This window comes from Phoenix dactylifera, chromosome 14 (genome assembly GCF_051530095.1).
Source record: "Phoenix dactylifera cultivar Ajwa chromosome 14, Ajwa_hap1_PhDact_Kaust_v1.1, whole genome shotgun sequence".
NCBI classification, from domain to species: Eukaryota; Viridiplantae; Streptophyta; class Magnoliopsida; order Arecales; family Arecaceae; genus Phoenix; species Phoenix dactylifera.
In genome coordinates this window covers 18,539,810-18,555,123 of record NC_143203.1, presented here as the reverse complement: position 1 = coordinate 18,555,123, position 15,314 = coordinate 18,539,810, and the positions used below count along the sequence as shown (strand labels likewise).

At 37.5% G+C, this 15,314-nt stretch overlaps 1 protein-coding gene across 1 annotated transcript; it reads right to left on the bottom strand.

The window, feature by feature from the left end:
• Positions 1 to 651: 651 nt before the first annotated feature.
• On the bottom strand, positions 652 to 14,510 carry LOC103719700 (syntaxin-132-like). Its single transcript, XM_008809067.6, has 13 exons — positions 14,107 to 14,510; positions 9,551 to 9,661; positions 9,359 to 9,415; positions 7,758 to 7,806; positions 7,536 to 7,624; positions 6,679 to 6,752; positions 6,528 to 6,570; positions 3,244 to 3,304; positions 3,088 to 3,113; positions 2,918 to 2,995; positions 2,678 to 2,758; positions 1,131 to 1,196; positions 652 to 925 (listed from the first exon to the last, which is right to left on the bottom strand). The coding sequence occupies exons 1-13, from the start codon at positions 14,122 to 14,124 to the stop codon at positions 761 to 763; spliced, it is 918 nt and encodes a 305-aa protein (XP_008807289.2). The 5' UTR covers positions 14,125 to 14,510; the 3' UTR covers positions 652 to 760.
• Positions 14,511 to 15,314: the final 804 nt, after the last annotated feature.

Here is a 15,314-nt window from a genome sequence, read left to right as displayed (position 1 = left end):
CGTAATTCCGAATGTTTCCATAGATGAAGGTATCAGTTGGATGACTAAATTCATCACTCTGGTTGAAATTACCTGCTTCCATTAGCCACATGATGTGCAAGCATGCAAGGAAGCTTGTGAAGGACAAAAACAGATCAAGAGTCTGACACTATGAATGGGATCAGTTGACCAGTCATTTAAGCATATATTAATTAACAAAAAAAAAAATGTTAAAACAATCTACAACTCTCAAACACAACCTTGATTAAAATCCAAGCAAGCATCTGTTTAAGGGTAAAGGGCTACTTGCCCAGCCAGGGACCCTGTAACCCTAATTTTTTAAGGTCTCCTTCGTAGAGGCCGCAAATTGATGATTAATCCTTACTCGGTTATCCTCTGTATGTCTAGTCCCTTGCCCAAAGTTAAACCTAGATCTATCTATACACAACCATACCTCTTATATATGCACTTATGCATGGGCCAGGAATCACAACATATCCATCTAAACCAAGGAGCAGAAATAGAATGTTTGGCCAACAGGGACTAAACGTAATGCGGAAGCCGGTCCTGCTAATAATCTCCCTGCCCCATGCTCATTTCTTCTCAAGTCAAGTGAGGCCTTGATGCCGAACCAACAATATGAAATTATGAATAATGCACAAGACTGGGTCATTAAGCACGCAGAAGAAGTTACATTTAACAGACAACATGTACATATTAACTACAAAACGATACAATCCATAAGTTATCGTAATTCAGCATGTCTAGTTCTGAAACACTATCAGTTTTTTGACCAAGGTTTGATCACAGTTAAAACAATAATGACGCCGATTATGAGAAGGATAAGTATAGCTATGCACATACATTTTCGGGAGTTCTTCTGTAGCCTCCTTGCCTTTTGCAGAGCAGTCGATCCAGACTGAACATGGTCAACAGCACTTGAAACCTGCAGGAAAACATACCACAACCGTAAAAGCTCATAGAAGAGCATCCCCTTTGCAATTATGTGAATTTTAGATGTTCCTCATTCTACCACCAACAATGAACAGACACGGTGCACCAGGAATATAATAAATGACTCCATTCCAATTATGAAGAGTAATGATATCCATCGTAGATACCCAGTCCTTGTCAAGAAGATGACATCATACCTGGGTTTCGATGTTATCCAGCATGTCGCCTTGTGCCTCGACTAACACTGCCATGTCGAGGAAAATCTACAAAAAATTGGATTAGATGGTTTCTATAGGTGGCAAGAGAGAATGAATAACAGCATCAGCAGGAAGGAAAAAGGAAAGCATAACACAAGGTAAATTAAGGGATGAATCTTTCAAGTAGTCAACCTCCCTTTAGATTCTGAAAGGACAAGCATGCTGAAAGGACAGAACTCATAGACACACAAACAGACATATCAAGATTCTGCGTTCTTTAAAAATACATCTTAATTTGTTTTTCTCCACTCTTTAGCTAAATATCATCTCTTTTAGAAGGGTTTCCTCATCCGTGGTTTGAAGTTTGATCTAATACTGAATACTCTGAGACCGAACCTGAAAAGTTTCAGTTTCAGCCAAAAACTAATAAGGAAGTGGAGTTGGTGTGGGAGTTACTGGCTAGAACTAGTTTATGTTAATTTTTTGTCATTTCTGCATTCCTTTATTTCTCCAAATTAAAGTAAGATCTTGCAAGTTTGATATAAGTTGGAAGCATTGCTAAGTTGGAAGCATTGCAAAGTTAGATCCCAAAGAGATTCTACAGAAAAAGGTAATTTTTTCTGGTGTACACTTGGCTATTCTAAACCTCAAATCTCAAAACTATTACTATTGCTGTTTGTTAGATTGCAATCAAACAGCAAAACAATATATTATATTGAGCACTTAAAAGTTTTAAAGAACAGTATTTTTAATTATCTCAGCATGAAATCAAAGTAATCCAACGCTCCTACATAATATTTTAAAAATAAGGTATAACCTATTTTTCTCAACTCATATCAGTTTATTATCATTTTTATTTTCCCTATTCTAATTGACATTTGTTTATTTCTTGATGATATTTTTACCAAAATTGCTGAAACTAAAGTAGGAATGACAAAATTGCCATGTTCGAAACTAATATGGTCTGGTCAATTTTGTAATTTAGGATCACAATCAACGGTATCAAATTTCAGAGTTTAGAAAGCTTATGCTGCATCCTGGTTACTAAAATGTTGAGGATTGACCTTTTTTATTTTTCATAATGGTAGTGGTCAAGGTCCGCCGTACCGGTACCGGTCGGCGTACCGGTGGCCGGCCGGACCGGTACGGTACCGGTCCGGTCCGGTCCGTACCGGCCGGTACCGGTGGTTTCAAAAACCACAGCGCGCGGCGCTGTGGTTCTAAAAAAAAAAAAAAAAATCGTACCGGTGCGAACCGGCCGGTTCGCACCGGTACGGGCTCCGTACCGGCCGGTACGGGCCCGAACCGGCCGGTTCGGATAAAAAACCGAAAAATACCGGTTTTTTATCCGTTCCGGTACCGGTCTAGGACCGGACCGGTACGGCATTCCATGGTAGTGGTCTTAGTTAGGGCTGTTTACATGATAATATGATAAGTCAGCCAGCTCATCAAAAAACAATCATATCTGGCCCCCAAACTTAGACATAATAAAATTATTTGTCGGGTTAGGATAATGAAATATTTTGCATTTTCTAATGTAGAATTACCTGCTGTAAATCAAGAAGTTTCCTCTCTATTTCTTTAACAGTGTCATGACGCTCCTGGATTTCTGCAAGGGTGTCCAGTACCTGCAACCAGAAGGCAAATACACTAGCACTCAAGTCTGTCTATACTCATGTCAAGATTCACGAGGGATGCAGTCTAGAAATAAGCATATGTGAAATTTTTCCAAGTAATTATGACGTAAATTTGACTCAGAAACATGTATACTGATGTATCGGAAAAACCTGGCCACGTCCTTGCTCCTGAATTGCTCTCTGAAAAATTTGCTCACTGTTTCCAGTTTCTATCATTCGGTCAATTGTCTGTTAATTTAAAGCAACCATACAATAACATAAATATAAAATTAGCAGTAGGACCCGCCAAAAATTTAGGCCTTTACAAAGAATTACCTCACCTCTTCATCAGCACGATTGCCCGTTACTGTTTTTATGGAAGTCCAGAAGGAAAAATGAAAGCAGATAGTGAGCAAAGTAGCTAAAAATAAAAGCCTAAGAAGATAATCCATACATTCTACAAGAATATTTTAATTTTCGACACAACTGTGACAAACCTGTAAAAACCCTTCTCTCAACAACCTCCCGGTATTCTTGCTGAATTTTTTCCCTCAGAGCCTGCACCGAAAATTGTATATAAGAAACTGAGAATATCATTTAGTGATTTAAATTAAAGATTTCTTGGTAACTATGAAAAATTTATCATCTTGCATAATATAAATCAGGACAATAACTTTCACTATATTCTTAACCCTTATCATTCAATTTAGGAAACAAAGTGTAAACCTCCCCTTTTCTTTTAGGTTTGGTTGAAATGGGTCAGTTGCAATGGGCTAATTTTAGCTAAAAAACTGCCCCCAATAGAAAACCTCTAAAAAATGGTTTGTGTTTCATTTTTTTCCTCATTCACACCTTTTTCTTTAATTTCATTTTTGTGAGAAGCTAATGGAAATCAACCTCTAGAGCATAGATCATGGTCTAAATACAGATTTTTTTGGAAACTGCTGAGTAAACTATTCAGAAATTTTTCTTCAATTTTATCGAAAGTAAATACTATGGAGAAATTTTGCAATAATCATGTCAGCAAGAAAATATGAAGTCCAAAGTGATTAGAAAAGAGTATAGTTTCCTGATCTTGGCAACTAAATCTAAGTACCTAAGCATTGCTGGAGTTTCTTAGCATGTTTCAAGCAACAGAAGAACCTTAAAAATGATAGGTGGACAGACACCTGCAGTCCAACACACCTGAGCCCCAGCATGCACACATGCATGCAAATACACTCATATGTAATTGCTCATTCATGCATGTATATAGTTGTGCCATATGGTGCTTGTAAAATTATGGAAAGAGAGAGCTCAAAAAAAGAAGGGAAAATTCCTTAGTTACCTGAACTAGAAGCAGTTTTGGGTCTGGTAGTGGTGAACTATAGTTTTCAAAAAATATTCAAGGAATCATCTAGAAGGGGGGAAAATTCAGGCTACTAGGAGAAATTTCATTTGATTGGATTGCAAAAGACAGACTAATGTGGGCAACAAATCCACCATAACAAGCTCTGACCCAAGGGAAAGAAAGAGAAGTAGTCGTTCTTAATAGTGTTATTATGAAATCAAACAAGATTTATGGCATTAAAGAGATCCCACAGCTCAAAAAATCACTTCAAATGGTATAGCAAGCACAATTGCTGGTAGACCAAGATCAAATGAATTTCTTCTTGACTTCTGTGATAAAATCCTTCCAGGATTTCGCATGGTTGGCTTAACTCTTAACTGGGCCATTAAGATTAGAGGTAGATTGAATCCTTCTACAGATAATGTATCTTGAATATGTTCAGGACAATTTTATAATTAAAATTCAAAGAAAACATTTATTAGAATGGAACAAATTATATGCACTTGTTTGGTGGTTGTGGACGAACTAATACCAACAAGAGTTAGATATATTTGGTGAATGCGTTCCACGTTGCCCTTTCACTGCTGGAGCATTACTTCATTGCTTTGTTTGAAATTTTGAGTGCATCAATACTTGGGCCAGAGGTTCCTCTTAAAGGTAAAACCTTCCTATAACCAATGTTGCGTTGGAGATTTAATGCAATAAATAAAATTTTATTGAATTGGTGGCAAAAAAATATATGCAAAGTGTACACCCTTTTGTTTTCCTGAGCAAAATGACAGCAAACCCAACAGCATCATCTCATTGAGAATATGAACAAAGAGAGCAAAGGGGAGCAAACAAAATCTCCTGAAGAATAAACAGTGCACATCTTAGTCGATTACCAACCTAGCAGAATTGGACAATACATGGGTTTTTTGGGAGGGATATGAACAGTTAAAAGAGAAGACAAGATGGATCAATAACTTCACTTCTTTAGGAGTTAAAAAAGTCTATGTGATCGTTCATTTTGCATGCCAATGCAATGGGAAAAATGGATGTTACAAAGCAAAATACATTGTTGAATTGTTGACTGAATGAAGAGTAAGGCACGTCACTATCCTTAAAACTTCATTTACTTGATCTAGTGGTTTGTTCTTAGTTGAATCCTCACATGACCTACTATCTTATGTGCTTTAAGGTGATGACTCCTCTGTGTTGCTTTTATATGTTGATAAATAACTGAAGTATTCTTGTGCTATATCTAATGTCACATGCCATTGTTAGGGATAGGATTAGGACTTTTCATTGAATAGAAGCCAAAGGGATGTTCTATGGATATCATAGCACCTAACTTCCTATGCTCTTATTGATGATGTTTTGAATAGGGAAAAGTGGGAATTGTCCACTATCTTTCTTCTATTTGAGATTGGTTGGAGGTCCTGATGATAACTAGATGCTTAAAACCGTCAAAGAGGAGAAGGAAAGAAATACATCGCTCCATCCTCCTTTGTTTCTGTTACTGACTACAATAATAAATATAAAGGAGGTCATTCTCCTAATCGCCTCTCCTCTAACCAAGACTAGATGGATGCCTTAGCCTCAGGGAGAAAAAAGAGCAAGACACACTTGCATCACTATGATGGTTTTTTTTTTTAAAAAAAGAAAAGAATAGGCAAAGCCAAAACCCTTTAATTAAGGGCATGAACAAGGATACGGAGTGTAATGATTTTCAAGCAGGAGAACTCTAGAAATTCACGACAGGGCACTCTTCTTTGGTTTGAAAGTTAAGTTTATCATGGAGTCAACTTTAAGAAGATTCTCAATGATAATATGCTTACAATGTCGAAAGTTGGGCTATTGTGTACTGTGCGGTGATTTGCTGATGAGCTGGTAGGAGAGATCTTTGTTTTGTAGAGTGATTCCTTTGTTCTTTTCAACTTTTAAGTAGTCTTTTCTGCATACCTGGGAACATTTTAAGAAGAGTAATTTTCTGCAAGAAGTTCTGCTTAGGAGACCTTGTCTTGCATTGTCCTGCTTCTGATTATCACTTACCACTAAATTGATGGTGACACAGATCAAGTAAACAATCTATTCGAAAATGGAAAGTATAATGACATCGTAAGTTTGTAAAAGTTTCTCTCTCTTTTGAGAAAATTTGTAACCAACTTGTAGCATCAGTACCAGTATTCTGTCATGAAGGCTGATAGATTTAATGAAAATTACCAACTAATTTCCTCAACATAGTTGAGATATTGCACTATAATAATAAGAAACTTGTCTCATGAAATAAGTAAAGAAAGAAAAAAAGGCATTTTCTTTTATTTTGCCTTCAAAATCCTCTTCTGTCAGAACAAAATTCATGTAACTTTACCACAAAGTCACAAAAATGTAGAATAAAAAGATTGAGATATACAGGTGTCATCAGAAAATGATTGCTTTGTTGTGAATTATGGGGAATATATGCATTACCTGGAAGTCAGACATCATTTCTTTCAACTTCTTTTTCAATGCACTGCGCTCAAACTCAGTAAGTGAGACAGATGTAACTGTCAAAGACTCAAAGTACTTCTCATAATAAATATTTAAGAAAACGAACACTGATTTTGACATGAAAATTTACATGGTAGTTGCAGTCCTAGATCGATCGACGCCTGATCCCTTTCCACATCCAGGCTTCTGTCTGTTGGCTAGATTCTGAAGTAAGAAATAAATCCTGAAGTCAGTGAGATTTAAGGTTTAATATGGAGTCAAATTCTCATAGCTCTGATACAAGTGAAAAGTAGCAAAAAAAGTGTCCCAACTCCCAAGTGATTCAACAAAATGATTTACCTAAAACTTAATTATAAATGTTTAAATTAGTTAAGCCAGATAAGTATTTCTTCTTCAACAGTAACTAATGTGGTATAATCAAAACTTCTGTCAGAACTAATGTATGCTTAGCTAACTCAAAGTGAAGAACAGAGACAGCACTAATTGAAATTTTGAAAATGTTCCCAAAAGAATTAATAAAAGAAAAAATGTTCAAAAATGGTAATATTTTACAGTGTGATATAGAAAACAACAAAGATCTTCACTGGAAAAGAGATCAAGAAAATAATATTCACAATAGAAGCAACATAATACAAATAAATATTTTAAATATCAGCAGTGCTTCATATCTTCAATTTCCTTGGATTTTTGGAGAAATTTACCAATTAGATAGATGCAACAAAATGACTAAATGAAAGATTAATCTTCTAATAGTGCCAAATAGTAAAAAATTATTGGTCAAAATAGAACTACGAAAAACTCTTTGGTTAAAATGGAAGATAAAGCCATCCCAAACAAGTCAACAAACGTTCCTACGTGCCTCATAAATTGAATTTCGGCCGAGATATTTCCTGACTTTTATGTGAAAATATTAAAATTTTGAAACAGACTGCAAATTTCACTGCCTTCTCTTCTCATTATAACAAGCCAAAGATTGAAGCAGCATACCTCTCTGTCTAGTTCTTCAAGTTTTGATTTTGCTAGTCGTGCAATTTTCCCAACTTCATCAATATCTTTCTCCATCCGCTGCTTGATGGCTGCAACCAGTTATGTACTAAATTGTACTATGGATGTCAACTAGAAGACAAAATTGAACCTAAAGAAGCATGGAGGTTCCCTTTTGAAGATCTAGCTAACGAATTATATTTAACTATTGAATCTCCATAATACCTTTCATAGCAGCTGCCTTGGTAACAGCTTTTGACTCCTCATTAGCATCCTGCATATGCAACCAGAAACTTAGCAGCAGGGAGGCACAATAAGTCATCATTAAGGAACAGAAGCAGTCAGCAGATCTTCACCATCTGAGCCCTAGAAGTATTTGAAATAACACCACTATAGTTTTAGTCTTGTACTACAATTTCATAAAATAAAACATCTTGCTTTATAAAGAAGAATTAGAATATGGAGGAACAATATTTAAACAGCCGCACAATAACAGAGTGCGAATAATTATCACAAATTAAGCATAAAACAGCCATTTACTTGGTCATAACCAAAGTAAAACTTCAAACTTTAAAATCGAGCCCATTAAACACTTCCAAAGTCACCACAACCACTTGTGAAGACAAAGTAAAACCTTCAGGCTTTCAAGTTCAAGCCCATTAAGCACTTCAAAACTTATGCCGCATTGCAAGTAAACCTTAGTTACCTGAAGTGGGTTCGGTTGTGAATACAAGGAAGCAGATCTCTTTAAAAATGTTAAAGATGAAATGCTTAGGAAGTGTGCGCAGGAATGACTCTGTGGAAAGATTCAGAAGCGGGTATGCAAGCCGAAGTGGAGTTGAAGTGGAGTTTGCTGCTACTAAGAACTAAATAAAGGCTTTTCCTCAAAAAAATAACTAAACAACGGCTTTCACTCTCCTTAGTCTCCAAAAGGAAGACTTATGAAAACCTTCCAAAATAGTTTCACTTCTTTAACTAACAAACACCTAAAAGAAATGAACACAGAGCAAGACAAGCTTCAACCAAGACAAGCATGTCACTGTGAAAAGACTGTTATGCCTCTATATGATCAACTATTTCTCCACCAGTCCTGCGATAAGATTGCAATCATTGAAAGGCTTGTCCAACTCCAGGAAACTAAAATGCGGATCTATATAGTTTTTCCACACCACACACAATCGCCTGGGCCAAAAGGTAACTTCTACATTTGTTTTATCTTAGGAAAGAACTTTACTTTTCCACCAAAATAACCACAATAAGAACATCCACGTCCTAGCCTATACAAATTAGCATTTAGCACACATATGATTGCTAATGCTCAATGGAAAGCCTTACAAACCCATCACGTTAGGAGATTAACATAGTATTATCATGCTCAAACACCCTCCATAAAAAATAGTACATTAAATGCCAACACTATTACATTCTTAGAATTTATCATGATCCCTATTCTTTTATAAACCATATAACCTGTACGGGCAATATCTGGATTTTTAATTTAAAGACGTGGAATGGACTTGTAATTTAATTTCAAAAATTAAGATCCACAATCAGTAATAAGATGATTTCTTACAGATCAGGCAGGATTGGTCAGACTAGCCAGACAAAAAATAGCTACCTTAATCAAACCACCATTTCCAAAATGTAGGGATTCCACATTGAGAAACAATGTGTTTAATCTAGTTGCGATCACGAATAGGTATTCATGGTGCATTGGAAGATTATTGAAACCTTGTAAGTGAAAATGGATAAGATATTACACCTATATTGAACAAAAACATAATCTAATAAACTTTGTGAGCTGGAAATAACATAAGCATCAATACCTGAAGCTTCTTCAATAGTTTTGAGAGCTTCTCAATTTGCTTTTCAATATCTTGAACCTAAGTCAGAAACAGAAAGAAGGAAAGCATATTATACTGCTTAGTGGATGATATAGTCACAGCTGTACATATAGTTTGTCAAAAGAATAATAATAGCAAACATCTCTCATTTAAGCCAAATGAAGCCATAGTTACCTGTTTGAAGAAGCCTTCCAACCCCAGTTCTCCAGAATTCATTGGAACCTGGGTTCCTAATTCAATATCTCCATCTCTAGAAGCTTCGCCTCGAGGAAGCTCAAATGAGTCCTGTCAGACAAAACAGAGAAGAAAAGATAAATTTTCTTTAGCAGAACTAGGCAAAGAAAAGAACAAGATTAAAAACAATAGGCAAGATCGACTTGGCGCAAATATCAATCTCGGAACAATCTATAGTTCTATGTTATTTGTTCATTAGTTTTCAATTTCCCAAGAAAGGCAAATGATAGAAAGCACAAACACATAAATTATTTCCATATCATTTTACAAAATTACAAAAAAAAAAATTAATACCTGATCAAGTTCTAATTTTTTGTACAGTATTAAGATCATTTTTTTGTGCAAATAATTGCAGAGAAATAAATCTTAAAAAGAGTTCTTTAGAATGTCAAATGACATTAGAAGATGATGTTATGATGATGCATAATACTTGTTGTCATGCATGATATTAGCAAGAATCGACGTATCATTTAAAGACATGAGGGTGGAAATAAATAAATAAAAGAGTTCCATATTGCAAAATAGTATCCACTAGTTTTCGACTCAGTTCGACATGGAATTGGTAGATATCAAGACATGAGGGCTTTCCATTTAAAAAAGAATGTAATGGCTCATGTCTAACATTTTTTATGTTCACACGAGTTTCAAAAGCAGGAATGAAATTGGTGCAGGTTTTGTTCACTTCAGCTGAGTCTACAACAACAAAAGCAATAGAAACTGCATTACTCTGATACTTACAATCCCAAATGCAATTCCATCACAAGCATCAGACGAGAATTTTAAATTATGATGCATTTCAAATATGGATGCATCATCTTCTTCGACCCAAGGTAACTTCAGATATTAACTGCCATACCATTTGTGATGTCAAATAATAATTCCTAAAAGATGCAGTCCAGTGTAACCCTAAATAAATTTGGATTTTAACCAAACCACATTTTTTAATCTTTTTTGGTAAAACGGTTGCTCACGTTAATCTAGCGTGAGTGCAACCAACAGAGTCAAGATACAATATGTGGCATAAAGATAGGGGTACAATCTCAGATTCTGTCCATGAGACCTCTTCGGAATGATGGGCAGCAAAGGAAGCAACCCAATCAGCCACCCTATTCACCTTCCGGTACACATGAGCAACCTGAAATGAGTCACAATCTCTAACCATCCGTCATATATCGCTAAGAAGAGGATGGTCATCTACATGTCGCTCAGCGTACTGAATCCAATCGATTACCATAGCGAAATCTCCTTCCAGGATGATCTCACCAACCCCTATGATGCTCCTCGCATTTTTCAATCTTAGGTTGTAGGTACTGGAATGATAACAAGCATTCAAATTTTGTTGCTTTGTGGAAGGTCCTCACTAGTTGAATATTCAATCTCAACATACGAACATCCAATCTCAAACATCCAAATGTTAGGTTGTCTTCACATGCACATATGCAACCCTCATCATTTCATGCGCCGTAATTAGAAGGAAGGAAAAATGCTATAGGATAAAAGCATGAACCACATTTGGAACAAAATGAAAGGTTTTTTTTGATCTGGGCTTTAAGATGGAACTCAGCATGCTTTCATTCATGAAAGCTTGATAGGATAGAGGATTTTTTTTTTTTGGTAATCGGCGGCTCACACATGGCGAGTGTAAAAACAGCCAACAAAATCAAAAAACAAAATACTGCACAAAGGCATAGGCACAACCCCATGATCTAGCCAGAAAAAATCTCTCGAATGATGAGCCGCAAAGGAAGCAACCTAGTCTGCAGCACCGTTCGCCTTCCGATATACGTGCGTGGCCTGATAAGAGTCAGTCTCCCCCAGAGCTCTGCGAATATCGTGGAGCAGCGGCCGATCCTCGATTGAGCACCTCCATCCCCGGATCCACTCAATCACCATGGTCGAATCCCCCTCAAGGAGGATGCAACCCGCACCTAGTACCCGCCTCGCATAGGAGACACCCTCTCAGGCCGTCCGAAGCTCAGCGGTCACTACTGACGAGTCAAAAATCCTCCACCCACCTGCTGCCACATGTCTGGCGTCGTGATCTCTGATGACAAATCCCACACCTCTGTAGCTCCCGTCCTCTGCTACGCTCTCATCGAAGTTTACTTTGAGATAGCCAGGGGGTGGGGGCACCCAGGATACCAATATCATCCTGAATGCTGCAAGAGCAGAATGAAGGCCCCAAATGTCCCTGACCAACCCAGTAGGTGAAGCCTCAATGGTGCCAGTGATCTCCGCCGCATGTCGTAAGCTTGGTCGGCCACCACCCTCGGGTGGGGGCTATCGCCGTCGAAAACTCGTGCATTCCTATCCAGCCAGCAATGATGGGCCAGGTAGGCATCACCAGTCCCCCTCTCCTCCCGTCCGGACCCCCGAGCTGAGACCTCCAAATGTCGTAGGAACTCCTCGGTGGACGCCCACATCTGCCCCTGGTCAGGTTGAGCTGAGGCATATCTCCATATCTGACTGGCTCTCGGGCACCCAAAAAGAACATGGTAAATGGACTCCTTCGTCGCCTGACAAGCTCCACATCCGGCAGGATCCTCACTCCCCGCCTCACCAACACTCCACTGGTAGGTAAACACCCCCAAGCCACCTTCCACAGGAACAAGGCCACTCGGGGGTGAATGTGCATCCTCCTTATCCAGCTGCAATCTATCTGTCGCACCGAGGACCCTCTGTCTACCCACGAGAGGTCCCAGGCACTCACAGTCGTCCTCCCAGTTTGACTCCACACCCTCCTATCCGCTACCTCCCCCTCTGGGATCGGCTGAGCTAGAACACGCTCAGCAAGGTGCTCCCCGAATACCTGCCGGACGAGGCCCTCGTCCCGCCTCTGCTCCCCCCTGGACAAACAGGGCACACACTCTGTGCCCCTCCAACCAGTCATGGTCAATCACGGTGCGCCAACCCTACAATGCTACCTCAGATAGCCACCTGTCCAGGGGGATAGAGGATCAAGACAAGAAGAGATGGATACATTTCTCTCTCTCTCTCTCTCTCTCTCTCTCTCTCTGTTTTTTTTTTTGAAATGCATTTCTCTTTTTGGTTTTCTAAAAAAAAAGAGAAATTCTATACTCTATGTTCACTCATAAGGTTTTAAAATTTAAACCCTAAGTCATCTATATAAGGCATCAATTTATCCAATTGTCAGCAAGGTATTTTAAGGTGTCTATGTGAAGGTAGATACACTCCAAAGACACCCTTAATAAATTTTTAGAGGCCATAATTATCCAAAATTTTCATGGAAACAAAAAAAAGGGGCAAGATCCTGTATTTGATTGAGTGTTAAAGCATGATAATATACCTCAATGTAACCTATAATTCAATCTACTAAAAGTTTAAATTCCTATGACAAGGATTGATCGCTATTCACTTTAATCTGTTGCAAACAACTGGCGATTACAAAGTATGACTCATAATTTAACTATCTATTACACATATCAGGCACCCTCATGTCACACAGTATTCTGCAACAAAGGTACCATTTGGAACTAGCCATCTCCTTGCAACATTAGTAACATGCCTGGATGAGACTTGTGTCATTCATGTTATGAAGCCTCATCTAAACAATGCTTGAATTACTTGTATTATCGATGTATTATGATCCCCTGAGCAAAAGAAATGCAATGAATCAGCTAGCACTCTTTGATCCGTTATATCCGCTTACTTTCCCAGAGCTGCCTTCGCCAGATATACAGCACCAATTACAAGAGGTTTGGTGTCAACTTGAGAGCTGGGCTCAGAATTTTCTCAAGCTTCTTGAATCTGACCTTCATCTATAAAATCAACTCCATAGAAACCAGATAACCTTTAGCTTAAGGTACATATGATACTAAGTGGTTTCTGACTATGAGTTGGAGTCAATATGATATATCGCGAGCAGTCATTGTTAAACAGAATGATCTGCTCCGTAGCTGTCCATCTCGTGGTACAATCTGTTACCATAGCACATCACTAAGAAATCATATAGACGATGAGGCCTGTATGCTAATGACTCTCATGCCCATCGCCCCAACAAAGGATTTAAAGTACCCAGACCCAGTAACATATAATCCTAACTATGAAGTTGCACACAATATTTAAAGTACCATTCAAAGTACCCAGGAACACATACCAAATTATGAAGTTGCACACAATATTTTAAGCCGATACAGATTTATGTCCAATTCCATCTTAACATATTCACGTTTGACAAACAACTTATGCTCATCGTTTCAAATAAAGCAATCAGCTTCCTTACATCCATCGTACGAACGCAACCATCATGATCTTAAACCTCAAATTCGGAAAAGTGCAACTCAGTCCATATCTTTAAGATTTACAAAAGCATGAGTTTCTCCAGCCATGGTATCTTAAAAAATAAGACAAAAATCACCAAATGAAAATCCTACAGACATAAACCAAGGGGTTCCAGAACTTCATGCGCTAAAATCATATTTTTACGCGAAAATCAAAAGAAGTACAAGATTTAGATTCAAAGAGCAGAAGAATACCGTGAGAAGATTGTTCATCTTCGAAGAAACAATTCAATCAAGAAAATGGCCTCGAGATACCAAAATTCCCGCCAGAATATACAAGTCTAGAGCTAGAATTGGTATCAGGAGCCAATATTTCAAAGCGAAATCGATGTATTCGACCTGGTCTCCAAAAGGAGCCAGGCAAAATCCAGGTCTAGGGTTTCCAAATTGGAACAGAGGAGGAAAGGAGGGAACGCTTCGGCGGGGGTTATGTAAGACTTCAGCTCAGCTGTTTCGCATCAAACAGGAAACGGCAAAGTCACTCAACCATGGGAAGCACTCCACGTATGCAGACAGAAAGAGGCAGCACGCGGTTCGAGGAAAAGTAGTGGAGCCATTAGTCTTTCGAGCACTCCATCGGGAGGCCAAGTCTCGTTGACGAGATAATACTTTCGCTGATTGATAGATTTATATAAGTTAGCGGCAATTCTACAATAAAAAAGCTATACGGAAAGAGACAGCGAGGGACATAATTTTGTCTTATTGGAAAAGGTTTTCTTTTCCCTTTAATTTTGAGCAATTTGGTTTTCGAAAAAAAAAATTCGCTGAAATATTTTTTTGAAAAAACTAATATTTAGATTTATAATATTTAAAAATTATAATTTTAATATATTTGGTGGACCACAAAAAAGTGACAAATTTTAGAATAACCTATATTTGATTGAGCATTTATTTTTTTGAAAAAATTGTGTACAATACTGCACTTAATAATAAAAAAATTCTTATCACATTCTACCTAGGAGCTTAAAGGTACTTTTGAAAAAAAATATTCTAATTTTCAGCTTGTGGGAATTGAACTTTTTGGAGATTTTTTTTATCAAATGTGAAAATCTTATTCATATGCGAAAACTACTTTTTTATTCTTTTTATTTAAAATGTCATCTAAATTTGAGGTATTTCTCTATTTTTTTTATTGATCATACTTTCGTTTTTTTTTTTTTCTGTAAACCAAACAAGTTCTAAATAGCTAAAAGTAGACATATGTTATTGAAGCCTAGGACCAAGGATTTGTGGGACTCACCATAAATAAGGCTTCGTTTCGGAGAGTTGTTGGCAATAGAGCTTTTAGAAGTAGAGCTTTTGGAATTAGAGCTTTTATAAAAAGTTGTTTGCTGTTTGGTAACTATATTTTTAAAGTATTGTACCACTTTAACATGTGTTTGGTAAATAAATTAATAAAGTAC